This window comes from Haliotis asinina, chromosome 2 (genome assembly GCF_037392515.1).
Source record: "Haliotis asinina isolate JCU_RB_2024 chromosome 2, JCU_Hal_asi_v2, whole genome shotgun sequence".
Lineage (NCBI taxonomy): Eukaryota > Metazoa > Mollusca > Gastropoda > Lepetellida > Haliotidae > Haliotis > Haliotis asinina.
The window spans coordinates 94,218,150-94,243,104 of NC_090281.1; the positions used below are offsets into that span (position 1 = coordinate 94,218,150).

The 24,955-nt window shown below is 38.3% G+C and overlaps 1 protein-coding gene across 3 annotated transcripts in view; it reads right to left on the bottom strand.

The window, feature by feature from the left end:
* Nucleotides 1-4,480: 4,480 nt before the first annotated feature.
* The window catches only part of LOC137274630 (glutamate receptor-like), a 64,351-nt gene continuing 43,876 nt past the window's right edge, over nucleotides 4,481-24,955 (bottom strand). For 2 of the 3 annotated variants that reach the window (XM_067807929.1, XM_067807931.1), the window contains exons 12-17: nucleotides 15,355-15,553; nucleotides 13,718-13,962; nucleotides 11,464-11,584; nucleotides 9,667-9,804; nucleotides 8,537-8,644; nucleotides 4,481-5,696 (exon numbers count right to left, since the gene is read on the bottom strand). In XM_067807929.1, coding sequence (XP_067664030.1) covers nucleotides 5,646-5,696; nucleotides 8,537-8,644; nucleotides 9,667-9,804; nucleotides 11,464-11,584; nucleotides 13,718-13,962; nucleotides 15,355-15,553 — 862 coding nt within the window. In that variant the 3' untranslated portion in view covers nucleotides 4,481-5,645. The remainder of the gene's footprint in view (nucleotides 5,697-8,536; nucleotides 8,645-9,666; nucleotides 9,805-11,463; nucleotides 11,585-13,717; nucleotides 13,963-15,354; nucleotides 15,554-24,955) is intronic. The other variant, XM_067807930.1, reaches the window with a different exon arrangement.

Genomic DNA, 24,955 nt, shown 5'->3' on the forward strand with positions numbered 1-24,955 from the left:
ATGCGACCCTACGCGCTAACAGGCGCCAGGGAGCCACTACGCGATAATCATAAATCTTACTGAACTGGTGTTTTTAAAGGTGTCAGTGTTAGTTTTCTAAACGATTGGTTAAGTTACATTTGGATTCCCGCTAGCTTGGTTATTTTTAAGTCATCATCACCGTCTTTGTTGACATAGCTGCACTCGGCAACCTGTAATAAGTACCAAAAAGACATGAGCCCAGATATTTCGTCTTGCACAAATTCCATTATGCCTATCTTTAATGTGTGTGTGTGTGTGTGTGTGTGTGTGTGTGTGTGTGTGTGTGTGTGTGTGTGTGTGTAGGTGATAGGAGGAGGCTCGTTCACGCATGAAGCTGGTCAAACCTACGAACAACGTTTATTTAGGCATTCTGCTTGACCGTAATGTCCGAAAGATTGCATTATCATGAATCACGACGGATTATAATTATAATTACTGCCACGGAAACATGCTCTCATCAGAAGGTAAGGATGTAAGTAAGATAGAGAAGGCACACATTCAGTATGTCTCTTCATCGAATGAGTGAGTGATAACATCACATGATCGAAACTACAGATCGTATAGTTTCGATCAAAAACACGTAGTTGTGTTTTCAACGATGCTGGTAATTTAACATTATGCAGTTTGTTTACGCAGGAGGCCGAACTAGTACATCCAGAAACTACGTCACTCAAAGCATCGAGCCTAGGCAAACACCCCTCTAATGTACGTTAAAATGTTAAAAATAAACATAATAAACAGGTTCAACATTAAATCGAAATCGTTATGATGATTTAAATATTTTACTAGAATAAAGTATGAGGCTAATTATTTATTTAGTGGTCAGATACTCAACAATATCACCCACAGTGACACTTCAGATATCAGTACGTTTATGTTCTTAGAGTTATGTAGATATAGATCTACATAAATCAAATAATAAAGTGAGATTTACGCCTTTGCTAAACACAAGCATATATGTCTGATTATAATCTGGACTGTGTTTTCGAAATTCAGCCTGATTGAAGTTTGTGTCTATGATATACCTCACTATACTGATTGGTTTCACTGAACATACGGGTTTGAAGCCTGGTTTTTGTCGTTCATAACTCATGAACACTACACTACACCACTGAAGTAGAATATCCTGTAGGGCATCCAGTCGTATATACTCCAGCAAGCAGCACGCGTGATGTACATCAATAATAACCGCCGCCATATAGCTGTGATATTGCTAAATGAGTACAACCTAAACAAACCCCAACCACTGCTCAACACTTTAATCTCTGATACTCTAATCATGTGTTTAGCAACCACCATACCGCCATTGAGAAAATGAAATGTGTCTCGATCCCCAGGGCGCATGATACCAACGCGCGAGAAAGATGGTGATTGGTCTCCTGTTGCTCACTCAAATAAAGGGTATAGGACAGACCTACAGAACACGGTACATTAATACATGTACATCTATATGTGTGAGGTACCTTTATCGCCACTCTAAAAAGAAGATTTCACCTCAACTCACGCAGAAAATCAACCGACGTAAGAACTTAATAGAAGAGTGAGTGAGTAGTTGAAATTACTGGATTACGACTGGTCAGATGGAATCAAATAGCAGTAACCTCCTTCTGAACGAAACAACTCATCGCAGCGGAAGACAATAGGAAAAAACTTGTAAAATACTTATGTGTTTAATGCTCGTGTTGTTCAGCCATGCAATAAATCTTTGTATTACAGTTAGGAGATAATCATAAACATGCTGTGTAACCAAATTACAACCGCTCAAAATTTAATTATAAATATATAATTTAGAGCTATTATAATTTCTTTGTATACCTCTGATTTTTCAACACAGTATGTTTATCTCCATTCTAGATTAACCGCATTGTGTTGTAGAATCAGAGATATATAAATATATACATCTGAATGATTAACCAACCACAATCCAGTACTAGTATACACTGACGGCATGGCAGAATGTGCGTTTAGAACTAAACCGTGATTGCGCTGCTCTCAGGCGGGTGTGCGCATGCTTACAATGCCTGCCACGTGCTCGGATGCCGAATCAGGGTGTAAGCAACATATCTGAGTACACACTGCAGCGCATTTGTTACAAATGTTGCCAGTGATTCCGTGGTTCCAATGGGCAAGTCACTCCAAACATTGGACTCCAACCAACTCCAAAGAGTTTTAATTTAGAAGCTGATTACCTGTAGATTTAACCGCGTTTGTAGAACGGACTTGGAACCTGAAGCCTCGGGGAAATTTGATTTTGGATGATTAATCTCCAAACCCCAATTGCCGTTAGCTTACTGATTTTATTTCCATACATTAGTCTGGGATATTAACATTTCTAATCCGGGTAGATCTGTGGGATAGGTACCAAACATTGGGTTTTATCGAATAGTGGTATACAAACACATACCACAGAACCCATTGTTTCGTTTATATTGTGAAACCACAATTTGGGGAGTAATGTATTTGAAGTCTAGTCAAGGGTTAGTTAGCACTTAAGCTGTGTTGTTGAATCGCTCGAGGCTACCCGTGCGTCCTCTCTGTACCGCATGGGATGACACTTGCGACTGGCAGATATTGACATGTGCCCCCTACGGAGTATCGAGTTCCAGCTGTTAGTGTGGGACTTGATGTTGAGCTGATGGACACCCTAATGCTGACGAGGACTTATAATTAGTTCTGAAAATGGTTCGTTCTTAAGTATTCCTGTGAGACAGTACATAGCTATGCTGATATAATAAGTTAAATTTGATTCGGTCGGTAGTCCATAAAGTTAAAATTACAATTTCAATAGTAAGTTCTGAATAATGTATATTTTGCCATCGGTTGTAAATTACAATTTTAGAACTCAAATGAGAGCATATTTGTATCAAAATATGAAATTATATTTCTTCATAACACCACACACGCTTTTATTTAGGTTCTGATCTCTGAATGTGATTTAGAAGTGGTACACATAAGGAAGAGAGATTTTATGTATCTCAACTTCTTGAGGAACACAGCGGATCTGAGAATATCCTGAGTCCTTCATCAGGTGAAAAGAACTATGATGAAGAAGATGACATCCAGAAAATTTCTTTTCCTTATGATGTAGTTGATGTTTACAGTTTGTAAATCAAAAGTATATGTACATTGTTTAGTTGTACAGAGGCTTGTGAAGATTTGCAAATGCCGTTGCAACTTCACTGTGAGCACTTTGTATTAAAGTAATGCTTTTCAGCTATATAATATACCCCTCCGGTTAACTTGTCTTAGAATAAAGAGAATGATTCTATAAGTTGTTGGCTTCTCTCGAGGACAATATGGTCTGATGCTTGCCTTTTTTGTAGCAGTGACATGTACAACGTATTTATCTCACAGCCATGATATATGAACAAAATATCATTTTATTTTATTTTTAACAATGCTACCGACTAAATGACTGAATATGTAAAATCAGTGAAACATATTCTGACAAGATTAAAACTGCCACAAAAATTGTTAATCATGTCTAAGTTCAGTGTGCAAAGTATTCAATGTATAGAATAGTTTAAATAAAAGCAAGGAAAGTCGATTAAATAAATGTGTAATGTGAACTCGAAAACAGCTGATCGAACGGTTTTCATACGATTGTTAGAGATACAGCTTCGCGGCAGAAAGTTTGACAGTTACCGTTACAGCGGGTAATATTTTTTCATTTTGGCACCCGTTGGAGGGGTGACACGGAAACTTCTTAAATCGTCATCGATCAATGAAAATAATGTATTTTATATGAAGGTATGATAAAGATAGGTGTAGCATGGCCTTGAGCAATATCCAATTATACCCTAACCCTAATCTTACCCCTTCTCAGCTTGTTGATGAAAAAACTGTTTTTTCTGAAAACAACAGCACAGGTGGCATAATGCTGAACACACGAAAAAAAATATCAGAGCGAACATGCTGGTCAGATTCGGGTTATAGTTACTCACGTGATCATGTCTGTTCCTCCGTTTAAGTAGAAAACAAACATTTTCTTAAAAATATGGCATTGCGTTTCGAACAATTAAGACGATCAATTAAGTATTGCATTAATTGTGCCATCGAAACTTAATGTCACTAGTAATATAAGATTATAAGCAAGACAGAGAAGGGACACATTCGGTATGAATGGGTGAATGAGTGAATAATTGTTTTATATCCGGTTTGATTTGTATTGTAATGTATGAAGGCATCCAAACTTTGAAGAAAAAGTATTTTTAGCAATTAAACTTTCATAATTTCAATCCTAGTTTATCAGCCCGAAACGTCTTCGTTAACGTGGATCCTCAATAAGTGATGTCCAAACTGTGTCCAAGAGCATTGTCATTACACGTGGCAGTTTCCAACCTACTAGTATTCCAGACATAAGGTTTCCGGAATACTGAGGTTTCGTGGATGTTTCGTCTGCTCTCTGTGCGTACTAAACTTTGATGGTGAAGACAAAAGTGATAGACAACGAAAACAATGCTACAAAAGAGTGTTTTTATTAGAAAAATTGTGTGAGGAACAACTGTACACATGAACCCATCGTGGGAATAGTGAGGCGTTTTATGAAGTCATGCATTCAAATATTACACGAAAAGTATAAAAATAGGAATATCATGCTTGTGCATTCAGAATGTCATACTATATACAGATATATACACAACTAAGCTTAAAAGAGAGCATTTAACATGTCATAAAAGTACATATATTGTCATTCAACAAGATACTCGTATATAACATTGCTTGTTAGTTATTCTGGCTCCGAGATTTAACTGTCTTCACTCGCAGTTGTCAACATCGTAGTAAAACATACGGATGTATAAAGGAATACAACCATATGATCTAAATGTATTTATCTATAAGCTTGCAGACAATTCATAGGGCAATGGACACACGTGGACACATAACTACTGACGGAATGTTAACAAAAGCATGATCTATGACATTCTGAAAATGTTCTGACAATAAGACCAAACAACATTTCCTAAGGTAACAACTGTGCTTCTGAGAAAAATCAACAATTTGAAAAAACCTATTCAACAACTTTTAACTATCGCTAAAAGTGCACAAAACAGCTTGGAAAGTAACAAAGAATGTGTAAAAGATATGTCAACAATGTTTTGTTGCTATTTACAAGAGTGAGGGGAATCTTACCGCGTAGCTACCAGTATGTCTCTAATTAGAGCTAGAGTTTGCATATGGATACCATGAATTACACTGACACTACAAAATGTATACGCAAAATGAATTTAGATGGAATCGATTCCTTAATAAAACATTTAATATTTTCTGTTTGAAACATGGAATTCTGACACAGTGTCCATGGAAATGATACTATCACATGTTTTCAAACCCACTGAAATAATATTTTACAACGATAAAATTCAATAGTCAAACAATAAAACATTTACTCACGTGTTTTCCTGAACAGAATAACATCTACATTTTAAAATGAAGCATGTAATTACTGATATCACAATGTGTACTGTGGGCATTTGGTAGTGAGTCCAGTGGTTGCATCAGCGATCAAGACTTCAATCCGGGAAGAAGTCTTGTGTGAGGGAATCGGCCGTTGCCGTGGTATTTTCAAACAGATTCCCTTTGCGGGTTCCAGCTGCAACTGTTTTAATCCGAACAATGTGTTATCACACTATTGTTTGTGTCTTTCTAACGTTATCCGGTCCGGTATACGTAAACTGAAAAAAAAACAAAAACATTTCAATTTAAGTAATTGACCTGTCATTTTTAGCATTTTGCAACGAACTGAATTATGAATGAATTTTTATATCAAATATAATGCACCAATGCAATGTACACACAATTTATTTATGTCCGATTGTCTTTCACTGAACGAGAGTATTATTTACATGTACAATTCATGAACTAGTGTATGTACGTATGCTGAATTAATATATTTCACTTTAAAATATTCCATTCCATTATCACATGCTCATACAAATTTTGAATTTTGATGAAGGATCCAAGAGGAAATAACATTGTCTGCATATTCCCTTTAAGATGGTTCTCATGTGTTTGACGTGATTCATAAAGACAATGCTAAATATAACTGATAATGCTGCAGATGTATACCAGCAGAAGCAAGGGGAAAAACTCCTGTCACCCTTACCATCATTTAGCCCTTCATTCATCAAGCAACATAGAGGGCGCTAGTGCCAAATAAACTCGGAAATATATATTCTGCATCTCCCCAGTCATCAGACGTCCATATACTTTACGACAGTCGTAGATACACAAGATTATTTGCAAGTTTACATCTGTGAGTATAACGAGGCGAGAAGGATGTTAGCATAGCCCTGCAATCAGATGAAACTGGAAGAAATGTGTGGGCAACAAACACAGATAACACGCCATCCCCTTGTGTTATACATCACATAAGTGTCTCGGGGCAAAGTATGCGTACATAATTGTACTTATATAGAACATGATCCACTTTCAGCTTCAACGCATACATGATATGCATTTCGTTTCCTGTACTTAGTGCTACATAAAAGTCCAGTTTCGTTTTAAGTGTGGCCTACTCTTGTAAAAAACCCGAGAGACAGAGCCCTCTTTCGGTAGAATATTCCGACCCACTGAGTGTTACAGTATGATCCTTCTTGATAATGGATAATTTCTATTAAAATCCAGAGTTATGGGGCAGAGCCATGTTCTGCAGGCCCGCTGGGAGCTGTTTTCAAACTCAGAGCAGTAATTGTGAAGGCGGGATTGAGGCCGCAAGAGTCAAGGGAATACAAAATGCTCACACACGCTCCTGAAATCGATACTAATCTTTCAATAAATTTATTCTTAGTCTCGTTGTTAATGATTGGTTTTAAATGGCACTTTTCCCAGCATGACCCGTGCATGCTTTGAAAGAACTTAGCTTTGTAGAAGAATACCCTGCCTAAAAAGCAGCAATCACTGGAAATGGTAGGTTTTTATGAGATTATTTGCTTTTCTGCCCGCCACAATAAACTGGATGACATGTCATTTTCTGAACTCCCCCTTGTCGTTCAAGCTCTCACTTTCCATCATAATGGTGAGCTTGATTGGAAAAGGTCCTCTTGATCGTTCCAGAAGCATGAGATGATCTTATACCTTTGAAAGTGATATTCAACTACCCGATCGTTTGGAGGAGGTTAATGTGTTAAAAGCACGGTAAACGCGCAGAGATGATCATCGTACGTGGTGCCTTTCATGTTAGCTAATTTACTGGTGGGCTTCTCATCTAAAATCGCCGAAAGTAATTCATGTTTATTGTCCGGATCCCAAAGCACAAATGGAATTATATGGAATTGAATACGGGGGTAATGCCACTTGACATGAAGAAAAATATAGATAACAGGAAATCTCTGAAAGTGGGAAATGTTTGGCATAAACACAGTGTCTCGGTGCAGAGTCAGTTTGGGATCGAGCGTGGAGACACAGAATGGAATCTCCTTGCAACCATTTACCAAATTGTTACCACATGTTCAAAGGAAAGCGTCTACGTCTGTTCACATTAGCACGGATAAGTCACAGATAAGTGAAACAGCTATTGTCGTTGCCATTGTGGCTAGTATAATGATAAGTCTTGGAGCTAATATATTTTTACATTTGATCCAAATATGTCGAATATGTGAACACTGACCAGTGACATCCAACGTACCGCCTTCAGTCAGATTGTCAGTTCCATGTCCACTGAATGGCGTTTCCCCAAGTGAGTGAGTGAGTGAGTGAGTGAGTGAGCGTTTTGGTCTGTGAACTATCAGGGACATAAATTATTATCATGTCCATGAATACGTGAGTCAGCTGCAGCTTCATGGTGTTTGGAAGACACGCACGAAGAATCTCTTCACAGTAACACGAACATTTCTCTACACGGCTCTCACAACAATATTGGTATTGGCGGGCTACCTTGTACACCCAGACGAAATCACACTTATTTGGGTAAAAGTAGGGGTAAAACAAATAAGAAAATAACGAATAGTCGGGTTTTATGAACAGCGTTATATGCAAGAACGACAATCAACGATATTCACGTACATATGACAAACGGATATTATCACCTCGTTTCGATGGCCATGAGAGAAACCTAAGTCCATAGTAGACTATATATTACTCTTTGGATTTTAAGCCGCTTGCAACATTCTATCAATATTGTGTGAAGCGTGAAGCGTGAAGCGTGAAGTGTGAAGCGTGAAGCGTGAAATGTTTTCCACTCATTGAACCATTTGGCTGGAAACACAAACGCCCCAAGAATCTGTATGCATAAACGTCTCTGCGCTTTCGAAAGCTCGCGACTGGTTCAACTGTTGAATCCTTGCGATGTAAAATTCTAAGACAGGGTATGAGAATGCTAGTGTTTGCCAGTTTGAACTGTTTTTCATTCTTTACATGTCTTTGTCAGCCTGGTAAGTGAGGAAAGCCTTGCAGAACCTATAGAGGACCCAGAAATAGATTGGAATGTGGGACCGTCTGTGGAATTATCGCTCAAGTTGTACATATTGAAGTATTGTGGACATCATCGTGTCCTTATATTGACAGGACGACTCACCGTCCCGCCCGTGGATCTCAAAGGGGTCCTCACACCAACAGATTCGTCGTCCGAATGCCCGCTGATTGACAGTCGAAACTTGGAACGAGCCTCCGATCCAAATGAAACCTGTTAACAACGGACAGACTCAATGACTGACTTAAATATCTCATTTGGAAACTCGCGTGTACAGCTCGTCAACAGACAATAGCAATAAACCTTCTCTTTAGGAAATGTATAAGACTTGAAGTGGCATGATTAGTGTTTGAGCCACATATGTCCCGTGTCAGTATAATCCCGGTGAATGCCTAGTCTTGCTGTGACATAACTATATAAGCGTTGAGGTGCACTCTTCCGAGTGCAGAATACGTTTCCAGGACTCCTTCACAGTTGTCAGGGGATCAGTCTGACTGTGTGTCGTACCATTTCCTACATGTCGTCTATACTTCATGTGTCATCATTATTGGCTGATGTAGGTTATGAGATGATTACACATTGCCATGAGACTCTGCACATAAGGTATACATAATTGTTTGGTTATAAAATATATTTGTCTGGCGACATCACACTTGTTCACTCTGATGTATGGCATGTCAAATATATAGGTTATATATATGTGCCTTTCACCTCCATTGATCCATGTGTGTCACTCAGACGTGTGCCAAGCATAATTAGATCAATTCGCAGTTCACACTTTTGTACCCATCAATCGCGTACATTTACAGATTGCTTAGCATTGTTCTTTGTTTCTTTTCAACGGTTCTCTGTTTCTTTTCAAGGCTGCTTTACAGTTACATCAAGGCGGTGATCCAGTCTGGATCAGACAATCCAGGTGACCGACATCACGAGCACCAATCCCGTTCGTACCATGAGCATGGCTTGCTGAAGACCCGATGTGTATGCATTAGCATGAAATATATGATTCTAGCGTAGATTCTATTTTAATATATTTTGTCTAATTACGTTCCCGTTATGTGTCATAGGAAATAAGTGTTGCGGATACAAAATGCTCAATAGCTGTAATCATGAGTTGGTCTCTACATGCCATTTTCTTTATCACTTTTCATATTATATATTGCCAGTTAGACAGATCACAGAATAATCTGAAGGCTGCGACAATAGCAATGCTTATACCAATATGAAATACTTACGTTCTGCTTTTTTGAATCCACCTTTGTCTTGTATAAGAATTCGAATATGGCCGATAGTACAGACATGCCCAAACCAACGATTAGTATGTAGAAGATCCCAGCCACTTTGGTGAGTGTCAAGGCGTTGTCTTTACTATCCTAAGTACCAAAATCATAAAAAAGATGTTGAAATATTCTTGATATTTCAGGGTATCATATCATCACATCGTTATGATTGATTTTCCTGGACCCATTCGCCATTATAGCTTTGTCTCGTTATCACATAATGGATAATGTCTGTTGGACATCACATATAAGTCATATAAGTAACATTATATGGTTTATCATTCACGATTACAGAAGCCTATTTCTTTCATTTGGATGAGTTCATATCCACAGAAACATGTCAGTCGAACTACACTGCTTCAAATATATCACACTGCTTAAGTTGTGTCATTGACAATAGCTTTGTACTTTAACTAGGAGCTACGATAGAGAAATACCTTCCAGTTGTGAAAAGATTGATTATGACCTCAGAGGGATTCGGCACTTGTTCAAAGGTTAACATTCATCCAATTATGATCAAACTGACAATTGTGCTTTGAAGAGACGAAGCCGTTGATGAATTACCTCCCTTTGATGTGGCATAGCTCCTCCCAAAGTAAATATTTTATCACCTCCTTTCTCATATTTGAAACTCATTCTTCAGACACTAATGAATAAACAGCATTATTCTCCTATATATTCAAATGGTGTGTGTGAAGAAACATTGATCAGCCAAGCTGAGCACGGTAAATCATTTTTATTTATCTTTATCACTGCAAGTTTCAGTGACTTACATCTGGATATTATTTTCGTTTGTAGTGTGAATAGACAATACGTTTCGATATAAAGGTTAAAAAGTGCTCGTAGAATGTATAAGAAGAAATATTTATGAAGAAGAGACATATATCAAAGTGCACGATATCGATATTCGTTGCAAAAAGCTAACTTTAGGCAAAAATGGAAAAATGGAAGAGTTTGAGGCAAGCCAAAACATTAAGATACGTTGGTATATGCATACTGACATTATTAATATGTAGCCAGTTACGAGGAAGTATAGAGGTCAAGCTCCGCTGGCACGGTGCATTTTGTTATAATATTTCAAAATACAGAAAAGATTCAAGTTGGCGAAAGCAAGCATAACTTGTGTTCATAGTAGACATAGGAGGATGTGCTGATAAAATTACTGGAGTAAAGTCTTACCAATATGAGAGTACAAACCTTATATAAAGCCCATGTTCATTGAAGGACACTCCCTTCAGAGTCCATGCATCGCAGCCAACAACTTATAAAGCAGATCTATCACAGACATACCTCTCAACGTACAGCTATTTGCCTGTCATACTAGGAGACCACTACTGTAGGCTATCCTTTACTACAAAATCTTCTGCTTAGCATCAAATGATATGATCACTTACAAATAATTATCCTAGTGAATACCCTTTGAATAAACGACATAATATATACATATACGGGAGCTGATATTATATATTCTGAAATGATCATGCTCGTTAATGACGTTACCTTTATTGTTACAAGGAAACTGTATTCATTTTGAGTGCTAGATATACGTAAGGGAATAATATACGACGGTCATTCCGTTGGATATATTATGAACTTGCTGTGATCATTTGTAGACTGATCGATAGTCCTTGGAGACAATGCGATGTTTGAGTGTGCTGGGTTTGGCACCGTGTGGACCAGTACACTGCCAAGTATGAGAGGTGAGTCTGTAACTGGTGGTGAAGACAGTGAGAGGCAAGAACTAATGATCACCTTACTCACAGGAGACGCCTTCTCGGATGGACACTCACTTCTCGCATACCACCAGTGTTTCTTGATTTCGTCCAGTTTACCTTGCTCACGCAGTTCCAGAATCGCCAGTGTTAATACATCCCTGAGACAGACAATAGAACAAACAGTGTTACATGTGACGGTGAATAGAATAGAGGTATAACTGACAGATAGTGATAATTATAAATTATATGTTACACGTGACTGTGAATAGAATAGAGGTATAACTGACAGATAATAAAAAAATATATGTTACATGTGACAATGAACAGAAAAGCAGTAAACAGAATAGCGGAATAAAAATACAGCTAATTATATATTGTTACATGTCACTGTGAATAGAATATCACTGAACAGATTAACGATATACATATGACAGATAATATGACGTCATGAATATGTGACATTGAATACAAATTGCGGTACAAATTACAGATATATATCATATGTTACAATGACAATGAATTATCTTATGTTGCATATGACGATGAATAGAATAGTAGTGAACAGAACAGTGTTTGACACATGAAAGGACAAAATTATATGTGGGGGGGCGAATAGAATGGTGGTATATACAACAATGATCCCTTATGTATGATGGAGATCAGAAATGTAAGTGAGCACGATAAGCGTTAAATATGACAGATAACTTGACATATATCTGTAACTATGTTTGTCCAGTATATATGAATATTGCTGTCACCTACCACAAGCAGGGAGTCACAAATGTAATCTGGACAAACCGAGTTTTGAACCCACTGTCAGACTTATACTTAATACAGAAAAACACTCTGTAATGGCGCGTGTAGAATGTCACTAATCATAGCACACATTGGATATTGATATTTGCAATGCAAACGTACATATTGAAAGTGTGGGGGGATTATTCCGTATATCTCAAATGGGGATCAGAAATAAAATACTTTGAAGCTGAAACTCCGGTTGGTAAATTGTCTATGTTTTAGCACAGCAAAGTAACTCGAAAACAGGAACCAGGGTTTGGTGTAATTGGTTCGCCTTTATCTTAGCTATCAGGTATACTAAAGCATTTCGTGACTGTTGAAGACTATTGGTCTTCGAATTCGTCATCACAGAGCTGAACATCGACTTAGAAATGTTCAGAAAGCAGCTAGCAAGGAATACCTGAACAAATCGGCACAAAATCCGAAACAGCCACTTGTGTAACATGAAACATCCACAGCTCATCAATAGGTTTTAATGACGGTGTTAGAATCTACAGCGAAAGGTCGCATCTGTTGCAATTACAGACATTCTCCATCCATAAAGAGTGTTGATCTGCATCATAAAACCTTCTTTATGTCACTTAAAGAAACTACAGTAACTACATTCCTGGTCGCAACATATAATGTTCATAAGTTAAGAGTGACATAAGATGATATCCAAGTAACGACAATGAAGAACATTCGCGTGGCCATCCTTTATTCCGGTATCCCAACACTGCTGTGGGACGGTAATGATTGTATATTTTCAGTTAGTGGTCCAAGGATATAACAGAACTACGTGTCTTTATAGTACTAGTGTATCCATAAACGAATGGATTCTGGCAGAAATGCATAACTGATAAATATACAGAGAGTTTAAGTAACCGGTATTGCTGAAACGTTCTATGAGGTTCTCAAACTAGTTGTAGCAGAAAACACGCCTCGAACACCCACCCTTTTATCCACAAATAAGATATATCCGTAATGGAAAAAGGTGCAGTAGTACATTTACGTAATGTTTTGTCTACATGTAGTAAATATTGCTCAACTTTCCTTCTATCTACCGATGGTTTAATGTAAAAGGAAGGATCTATATTCTATGGGGCTGTAAATAGCTATACAGAGTTGCGTCCCTTGTCCATGACATGATCTTCTCAACATGGGTTCAAACTAGGCTTACAATGATCCCAACTTTGTCAGCAGCGCATGATTGCAAAGTAAACACATGCTTGTCCTACTTCGAGGTCTCCTGACGCAGTATGGAATAATTCACATACAAATTTAAGGGAAACTGTTATCGAAATCCCTTACGTGGCACTTGCTACAACGATAACATAAAAGAATATAATTAATCCCTTTCACACACAAATCATTGGCCCTTAGGGTGCCATTTTCGAAGCATTAAAGCAAAACACAGAATGTCGTTATGCGTGAGCATGATAATGTAACATTTCTTTCGACACCAAGTAGAGTTTGTACTAGGCGTTAGATGGTTACTGTTCACTCTCACTTACCTAATATCTGAACCCATCGGTGTTGCAATGCCATATCCTTTGGAGTCGAGGTTGGTGCCGACTTGCATGGTGTCACATGGCCGCCTTTGGTTGTGGTAGTCGTTAGTTGTGGATTCAATGAGGAAAGCGTACTTGCCATTCTCCTTCCGTACTTTTGCTATTCCCTCGCTATTCTTGCTGACAAATACATCCGGTTGGGAGGTCATGAAAGACCACATTCGCTCGTACAAGGAGACTGTAGATCCCTGAAAAGAGTGTAAGAGGTGTTTACCTACAGTGTTTCAGTTGGGTGTTAGTTGGTTAGCAGTCGCAAGTGGTGGGAAAAGTCAGATGAGATATCTGTGTTAGACGCTTTACCACCTTACTGAAACTTTCAGGTTTTCGGTTGCTAAACGTATGAACATACAAATGGATAAACGACATTTAAACCCGCGATCATACGTTTCTGGAACCCCATGGGAGCTCGGCTCCCCTGCACCGCCTTGCACCCACGCCGAAATAAAATTCTCGTCGGGAAAAGTTATTTCGATAATGGATTTGAGGTCTTTATTTTAATATCCAAGAAAAATATCTAAACACAATTAAGGCAGATACTGAGATACATGTGCTTCAAAGATAACAGCAGGTGTTTGGTAAGGAATGAACATTTCAAGTCGTACTCATATTTGAAGGTCAAAATAACTATTCAGTTGACTAAAGACGCATGTAGGCCATCAAATGGATTGATGATTGGCGCTCTCTGAAGTAATTAGTGAATGTGACATTTTCAAGTGTGCAAGTCTCGCAGCTCTATTAGCGGGAGTAGCCTTTCATCGTGAAAAAGACTTCTACGAAAACGTCAACTGGAATGACAGATCGATCCCTAAAGACAGAAGAAAAGTTCCATGACAATGTTTGTCAAGCATGTGTACTCTGTAAGCTGAACCTGTATGTTTTGTAAATTTTGTATAAAAATGATTCCGTGACATTTCAGTAGATGGGAGAAATCGTTGGTACGATCACAATAATGAGAAAGATCATTGTGACACATGAATGTTACTTTTTGTGCACCAAACATCTGGTTAAATGACATTTAGTGAACTAGTTATACGTTATATGTATTTCAGTCATGCTCTTCACATGTTAGAGGTGAAGCAGGGAACATGCATGGCATTGCAAACTGCTGTAAGGAAGCCTTAGGATACCGATGTACATGACCATCACCGAAATGTAGCTATGAACGCGTTATTTGTACGACATGAACAAGGTCATAAGCAATAATATATATTTCAATGACTGACACCACACCAATAGAGTTTATACAAGAATATGTTTAGACGATAAACCTACATTTTCTCATTTAGCAAGTAACTTGGAGTTTCAGCAATCTGCTGGAGAAAGACTGATAGTTTATGTGGTAAGGTCACTGTTTTAAACCTTTATGTGTCAAAAGAACATATTCAAACTCACTTGCAGTCAAATTAAATTTACACGATGGAATATCAACTGACAACTAAATCCCACAACTGAAAACATAATTTTAGCCGCCACAGTAGCGCAAGCTCAACGTTGGTGCAGATAGGGTTCATCATTGATTTCTACATAATGCGCGTGCCATCCACTATGTTTCAGCACGTGCACCGGATGATGTTGCTTACATTGAAGAAAGACCACGTGCTCCCTGATTTTGTCGTGCCGTACTTGATCTCTGTCTGTTTAGCGAGGTCCTCGGCGGAGGAGATTGGCGTGCTCATCCTCATTGCTGTGAGATATGCAGCCAGGTTGGCGGTGTAGGAGGAGATGACGATGAGCGTAAAAAACCACCAAACGCTAGTCACCATTCGTCCCGAGACCGACCTGATGAAAAGAATTAAATATCAGATGCTGAATGCTTTAGGTAAAGTCAGTGATGAGTTACAATGTGTCCTGAAACAGACCCAGAGGAAATGATTATGCGTCTATGCACTCTATTTCAGACAAAAGACGAATCATCGTGCATCCTTTGACTGGCGATGAATCAAAGGATTAAACATTTGAGATACTGAATGCTCTACTGCAGATAGAACATGAGGCAAGACTAACCTTTGTTAAAGGATTGAGCAGTTGAGACATTGGAGATGGAAGAGGAGACATAAGACTGGCCATGATTAAAGGATTAGGCAGTTGGGATCGTGCAAAATATGAAAAATGAGACACGAGACTGACCTTCATTAAAGGATTAAGCAGTTGGCATAGTGCAAAAGGAAGATGAGACACAAATGTGACTCAAGTGCAGGATTAAGCGGTTGAGATGGAAGATGTGACATGTGTGTATGCTTGGAGTGGGCTGGAGAAAATGGTTATGAATAATGGTCCACTGACATACGGTAGATTCTACAGTGCCTCTGGAGTCTGTGCTGAAGTAAAACGCTACGTGTTCAATGATGAAAAGTCACAATGCACCTCAAGATTAACATACAGATAGTAAAGTTGATATATTTAAATACCCTCAGAGCGGGGTTGACATGATGTTTGTGTGGACGAATGGCAGTTACAGACAGGATCACACATATATCAGGCAAAGTTGCAAAAGAATCACCCTAAACCTGGAAGCTGACCCGACACATAAGATTATAATCAGGTCAAAGTGACAATATGTCACCCTCCACGTCGAGGCTGACAGAAAGCAGACAAGTCACACGTCTAGTATTGTCCTAAATGTATCATCTGTCAAAATTACAGCTGTGCCACATTGCTCCTTGGTGGCAGGGGTGGTTTCGCAAAATGATGAAACCTGATTATCATGAAACAGAACTAGGGAAATTGGAGTGAGGGCAACCCCTTGCATTTGAATAAACATATATCTGATCTTACAGATTCAGGATCAGTAGGAAGCATGAGAAACACCTACGTCTGGTATTACAAACGTAGTAATAGAACTCATCGTACTGGGAATATCGATTTTCCTCAAGCTGAAGCAGATCTTCCGAGATATGTTTTTTCAATAATATACTTATAGTCTGGTATCGTTTACTATTTCAAACCAGCATTGCACTGGTGTGTTTGTCATCATTAAAACATCCTCATAAAGAATTAAAAAAAAACCCACATGATCTCCAGCAAAAACAAACTTACACATGTCTGTGTGTACAAGTGACAAACATTGTAAAACAGATGCCTCTTACATTTTATCGGCGATCCAGCTATATCATTATTTTACATCTGTACTAAAGTCGTAAGGTTAAGGAAGAATACACTTTAATAGACGTTATCCAGCACAATAATACAACACAGTGAGAATGATATCGTAAGTGGGAGGAAAAGACATGCTCAATTGCACAGAACCAACGTATGTCAGATGCGTATGTTATTAGGCAATCCAGACAGCACACATCAGAGTGAGAACAAAGCGCTGTGACACTTGATAGTATTTCTCAGTTTCAATAACACGAACAAATGTTGTATTACACTTAATCTCTACCCGTGTTGCATTAGCTGCATATAGAGGAGAACATAATTGTAATGTGTTATTACAATAGACGTGTGTGCAATTAGAATCGCTTTGTTGTTTCAAAGCTAATTGTTATAGATGCAGAAATACGAGAGGGTATGCCACAATTATCACTTAATCTGTGCAATTAGCTGATGACTCTTTCTTAATTCCCCGTTGATATTTGGGCAGAGAATATTCATTCAATATAGATCAACGTAATTCCAAATTGGTTCTTATCTCTGTGGTTATTTTGTCATCTTTCTCTTTTTATCTCTCAGTGAAGCTAATTAAATGAAGAATAATGGCGATTGATCAATCAAGTCTCATTCGTTTTAACTAGGCGTCCGCGAGTCAACTATAGACAACGAAACCAGTCATGAATACAAATGTAATTAAGAAGATTACACAAAGTAATTTCCCAAACCCAGTATTATTTGAAACTGTTGAGTCTGTCCGTCTTGGGAGTCCTGTCCGCAAAACAGAGCAGCCGCTGTTTTACTTCAGACACGCCCGAGCAGGTTACGTCCAAAGCCAGCTGATGTATGTTCAAATATAGATTGAGGGCCACACAGCAGTACCCTAACTTCCCAACTAAACCTAACCTCCGTGGAGAAGATGGTTATTTAGAGCCCTTGGGCAAACACTGTTTCGATTTTTTGTCTGCGTGTGTGCCAAGTCAGTTATCCGGAAGTCTAGCAGGGAGACAGGGGAGGGTTTTCGCTGAAGGTCATCAAAGACTACTGTGTACTAGTGACGGAGACACTGACTCTGTCAGATACCCTTTGTGAAAGGATGTTTTGTATTGCCTATGTTGTGGATCACATAGGAATGGTTATTGTGAATTTACGATACAGACTTGGCGTCACAACAATGTATGACAGTAATCTCACCATTCTTCATCATACTTATGTGAGCATGTATTTTGTTGAACGTTCGAATAGATCTCGCGTGCATATTTTAAGTTGCTGGAGTGGGAGAGGAAAGCCAGATAATATTTCTTAAACAAAGCAAAATACATTTCACATCAAGTGCATTTAATTGCTGATGTAGGCGGATTTTATAGACGTTTGAAATCTCCCTGATGCAAAATATTAAATGTCAAGTGATGAAATTTGTTTTCTCGGTTCGCGTGGCTATAAAACATACAACAGTAATATGCTGTGAGTGTGTAATTGATTATCTAATTCATGCTCTTTTGTATAAATACGTAATGCTTTGCACGGAATGACAAAAACAGGATATATGTTGCCCAGCAATCAAGCTTAATTTCAAAACGCTGACGTAACCTTTATGCAACCAAACATATTTCATGGGAGGTAGATAGAGTATTAATATAGAGAGACTCACTGACGAATCTCGGTACAAAAGGTAAGTATGTCATACTACATCGACACAACTGCTTCTTGTTTCACGAAAAGGTACATGTATGAAGTCTACCGCCCACTGTGACTCCAGAATATCCGGTGATCAGTTTTATATACAGAAATGACCAATGACATCCAACTAACACTGAGCACTTGTCTGCACATGTCGACACCAAATCATGGGTTACAGTTTGCACCTACAACAAGAAGTATACAGTGCTTGCTGTAGGTTACCGAGTGCACTTTAAGTTTAGCTACCACTAGCCGAATGGAGTTAACCACTATTTCTATACATACAAAATGACCAGACAGGATTTTCACATCAAATTTAACAGTACTTCAATTATATTTCTGCTTGGCAGGTTAATGGGGGAGGAAAGCCCGGAGTAATGCGTATCACTCACTTTGGTGAACCCCCGGGGCCCACGAGCACGGTTAAGGTGCTGACAAACCTACAAAAATCGTTTGGGAGATCAGGAATTCCCATCAGTAATCACGATTCGTGCCAAACCGACGCAACTCTGCAAAGGGATTGGACCTGTAATGCCCCACTGTTGGTCTGAGTAATATTAGTATACAACCCATACCTGTCGTAAAAGGCGACAATTGGGATCGGGTTGTCAGGCCTGCTGATTTGATTTGACACACGCCATTTGCTTAAATCGATGCTCATGTTGTTGACCACTAGATTGACTGGTCCAGCCCAATCAAATACAGACTGCGGCAAAAAATTTAAAATATCAAAACAGGGACTTCATGTATCTGTGTTATCGTACACACTTGTTGCAGTGGGACCAATCTGCCCACGTCTCATGGAATGTCAAATTATAATTATAAATTGCTTCTGAGCTCTTTTTAGCTAGGTTATATATGTGGCACTGGTAACACAAACTCATCCTTCACGTCCATAAATCTAACACGACAATTTTCTTGGAAGGGAAGAGTGAACGACGTGATGGACAGTCGCTTTGAAGAGTACTTCGGTTACATCATGACGTCTCGGTGATTTGGGAGGAGAGTTCAGAGTTAGATACATGTAATGTTGTGTCATACCTTTGAAATGTGTGGAAACTGGATTAAAATCACCTGAATCTGTTCCAGCTCCACCCAGAAGTCTCACCTTACATTTAAAATGCCACTTTCTCAAACAAAAAGAATATTAAAACAAAGGTAATAAATACATGTACAGATAACCCTAATGAAAACCCTCATAACTACCAAAACGGTATAGAAGAAAAACATACGAAGTATGACAAAAGCAAGAATAAAAATAATGTGCAAAAGGAAATTAGACATTAAACAAATACAATAAAGTATAAGCAAAACAGACAATAAAGTACGAAAAAGTGAGTATGAGACATCATTTGTTTGAGTGGATTTGTCTGACGCCAACTCTCCCAAGATATATACCGGCCTACCCCATTCATTCCACTGGCATTCTCCGGCTGGAAGGGTAATTTTGCATATTGTCTACAAACTGAATGCTTGTAATTACAAACTCCATAAGCTACCATAACATACGTTTGCCAATATTGATTGCTTGTGAAACTTTTGCTCCGAAACGAAAATGAAAGGGCATGTATAGATTTTAATACACGTGCTCATATCCCCTTTAAATATTTCATTCCCTATGGGTCATATCATTCCCACACCATTAATCCATGCAGGTCAGATGAACATTTTATTCATGCCCTATTCATTTTCGCTGACAAACACTCTGTTCTGCCGTTAACACTGGTGATTAATAGTGACATTTTGCGGAGATGTATCACCAGGGTGCTGATTTCATTTAATGCTATGGCAATGCTAAAACGTGAAAATGGTGATATGCTGGAAACATGTTATAATCATCCCCACGTCTAGGATCCTCGGAGTAAGAAGTCATACGTGCTTGGGTAAAGTCCAGAATGCTTAAAACTGGCATTTTCTGCAGTCGTATCACAGGCATTTACGATGCCAAAACAAAAGTCATATACTGCGATAATACATAGCAAATATGTCTTAGTAGCCTCTTGAATTGTAATGACGCATGGATGTGCAATAAGCACATCAATTGTGCCTACAGTATCAGTGTGTTATTACAGGAACGTGTTGAAGAACTTGGCAACATATGAAAATGCCACTACTTGTTGGTTGCCAGTCTCCAGTATAGGCCATGTAATGGCAGGTAGCGTCCTTAGTGGGGGCAGTGAGTTGCGCCAGAACGTGATTTATAATTGGTAGAATGACATTGAAAGAAGAATGAAATTGGAATGAACCCATTCTTTCCCATCCAGCTGCCACCTTAAGTCTAGCTGCAGTACACGAAAAGTGTCTAGTGGAAATTACTTCATAAACATAACCAATTTACGTGTGCATTACCATGTTTAATGTTTGTACGTACTATCTGGTATAAGAGTCTTACCACACACTGTCGCCGAGGAAGAATTCTGGGAAACCCTTGCATGTGTACTTTCAGCGTTTACGCTTTCATCCACTGTACGTCTGTCACGATAAATATAGCGTAAGACGTATATGGAAAGGTTGGGGACAAACTGTTAAGAAATATCGAAAGGATTGGAGATACAGCTTTTTGATTTGTTTTTTTTTTCACACACGAAACATAATTTGACTTGGGAGAACCAAAACAAAGGGATTTTAGAAAGAGGCTTAACTTGAACCTGGGGTATGCATATAGCTGATCTGTTGCCGTCACGTAATGGCAAAACTGCCAGCTTCCTTCCATTAACTAGCCTAAAACCAAAAGGGAAAGAACAATAGCATCATCATGTTCACAGTACGATAAGTGGATGAAGCTTCAGTGACAAAAGCAATGCATATCACGCATGCCAAGAGGACATACTTTAGCTTTCAAATAGCTCATTTATGTTAAGCATATTACATCAGGTCGAGTCTTTGGTGTACACGTTCAGAATGTTTTGTGTACCATAGAGTATGATCTTTGGACAAAGATTTTTAAATGCGTCATACGAGTCTTGCTGATCCGTTGTTGATCAAGGTTAAAGGGTCCAAGGTTGACGTTTTCAAGGCTGTATGGCTGAAATGAAGATGGTATGTCCAAAATTGAAGCATGGATGACCAAACCGATGCATTTCACTTGTACCGTGCGTTTCAAAGCTTGCCGTACCTTTGCATGTACTTGTGACAGGCATCACTTGTGTGAGGAGGCTCTCGTCGGTGAGCGATAAACACATGTCCTTGAGAAAGTTGGAATCATACATTAGAAGTTGCTTTAGATCAGAGCTTCCTTGCATTAGTGTTACACTTATTGTTTCATTATCAGTTGTCGTAACTTGACTGAACAGCCTCATATTCCGGATCAGAATATATCAATAGTTTATAGTACCTCATCACTGTACTTCAATGCAGATCGAAAGGCTTTGACGATATGCATCTGTTTTCCAGATGATATGCATCAAGTTCACGTGGCTTAATATTGCAGTCTGTACCATGTGGCATCAACAACGGACAGTAAAACTTCATATTATCGAAGATAACGTGGTGTATTAAAGCTCTTCTTTAGATACTGAATGCTGCTGAAAATGTGGTGTATTAAAGCTCTTCTTTAGATATCGAATGCTGCTGAAAATGTGGTGTATTAAAGCTCTTCTTTAGATATCGAATGCTGCTGAAAATGTGGTGTATTAAAGCTCTTCTTTAGATACTGAATGCTGCTGAAAATAATGCACACAACTATCCTATAAAATTCAACGGACTATTCAAACTGAAACTTCAAACTGATCATGCACAGATTAACCCCTGGCAGGTATCCGATTGTCATAATGCATCTGCTAAAAGCTTTCGGACAGATAACAAACCACCTCATTACCCTTGGCGAAAGCACTCCAAATGAATAAACTCAATCGTGCGTATTTAATTAACAAATTGCACGTGTAACCTTTATACAAGATGCCCCCATTACATTACTTCCTGTGTTGTTAATTCACCATTCTGTGGGGCTGAAGGAAATAGGATGTAGTGAGTGACATTTTCAATCTTCATCCCTTTCAAGCACGGTTCTGATGAAATGTCCTTGGATAATGCTAACAACAAGTATGACTGTATGTCAACTCAGTGGCGAGGAAACGAAGCTATTTGGTTTCAGTGATAAGGTTCAAGATCTATCACTGCCACTCGTTGAGATTGTATAGAATTAAACAGAAAAGCGATCGGAGGGTTTTATATGAAGCAACTGATGACTAGAGATTGTACCTGCATTGCGTGAACTTGGTGCATTAGTTGCTAAAGAAACTGCCCTGTCGTGGCAATACAAATTGGGAGTGTCGGGAGATGTCTATTAACTGTTTTTGCTAAATATCAAAATCCATGCCACTTTAAATGTGTATTTTGTATCTAAACTATATCCTTTCCCGACATCTGTCTATCTGTCCCTCAGTGAGTATGTATGTATGTATGTATGTATGTATGTATGTATGTATGTATGTATGTATGTATGTATGTATGTATGTATGTATGTATGTATGTATGTATGTATGTATGTATGTGTGTGTGTGTGTGTGTGTGCGCGCGTGCGTGCATGCGTGCGTGTGTGTGCCTGTATGTATGTATGTATGTATGTATGTATGTATGTATGTATGCACACACGCATGCATGTGCGCAGGCACGCACGCAGGCACGCATGTAGGCGTTTAAACTCATATTGATATCAACATCAGTATTGATTTTCGTTGCATGTCACATATGTACCTTAATAACCGAGCTAGAAGAATGATATTAACGGATGATAACGGATAATGTAAAACAATATTCCTTCAAAAATATTCTTATTAGATCATACCCGATATACGCTATTTAATTCTGTTCATTAGGTTCAATGTTAAAACTGATACACTCAAGTACTTCTTGAGTGCAATTGTCAGCAGAGTTTCATTAACAAGCGCTGACAATAACTAAATAAGTATAGCGGTTGGCATTGATGATGTATAACTGTATAACTAATCAGAGCCTAGTTACGTGAACATTTTTGAACACACGTACCCTATTTTTTTATTGTTTCGCCTCAATATAAAATATGTAGGCATGAGTATAATAGGATGCTTATGTTTTCATACTTTATACTTATTCTTAAAGAAGAATTACATCGAAGCGTGATGATACCTTGGGTAGGAGTTACTTACTGCAAAGGGACAGGATCCTGTCGGAGTTAGGGGAACGCGAGTAATTAGTAATGAAGTTACTAACGAGCCCGTGGTGGATGTGTATTAGTCAAGAAAGCATGTGCATTCTCACATTGAAACGTATTTCCTGGTTAACCAACACATGTTACCAACGAACAGATGATAATGGAAAATGAGGACTTTCTCATATCAGCTAATATTTACTGCACTATTGCATTATGCTTATTTGACCATTCATTTATGCGGATGGGAACTTCCGAATTAAGGAGGTGATATAAACAAAGGTATAGGCGCCAACATTCACTCTTGTGACCTTTTGTAAATATATCTCTGTACATGTCAATATTTATTTTAATTGAATGATTTCTATTGGACCTATGAACTGATCGTGTGGTTTTTAGATTTTACTCCATGTTTTCTATAATTAATGAAATGCTCAGAGAACTCTGAGGTCTTTTGCTTAGGACCAACAAACTTAGAATCAATTACTCTTCCGCTGTTTCAGTCCTCTTGTATATTGACCACAGTATCGTCCCACACAGCCCTTCACAGTCTTATTAGATCAGCTGGTCACCATTAGGTAAATGAATGTTCTGTCTGACGTATAATATCCCTCTGAAGACACATTGGGATGAAACATTCGATTCCCGTTGAGTGTTTGTCTATTTCCATAAAGAACTTCTTTGTACAGGTCTTTTTTTAAAATGATTTTCGAAAATGAAATGAGTTGCTGTAAATGCCAGTGTCTGAACCAGACATGCTAGTGACTGTTGTCTACATACAGAAAGATAAGTTCACACGCACTTGTCAAGAATAATATTGAATTTGCTTTTTATAGGTAGACATCTTGTTTTGTTTTCGTTCATACAGGTATATTATTTATACTGATGAATAGTTTTGCTAGGGTCACAAAGTGTGGTGAATTTATTATGAGTTTGGAATAATTGTAGTTTTGTGACATGGGTTCGTGTGTTATATTTCGTTATATTTTCGTTATACATTGAATTAATTTGAGCAGCCAAGATACTCATTTAGGATTCAAACTTGTTTAGCCGTGTTTAAATAATGCTTTGTTCATAATAAACAGTATGAGTCGTATCAAGTCCATTTCTACTCTGAGGTGTCACACAGAGAGTCTGCGGACAATAAAATCGTTAAAAATAAAGGGATTTTAAAAATCTATTAATTACCTATTGTGTTCAAACAATCGTCAAAATATATATCAAGAGTGTTCATAATCTGATTTTACACAAGTAATTGCATAAATTAAAATCGATTTACCTGG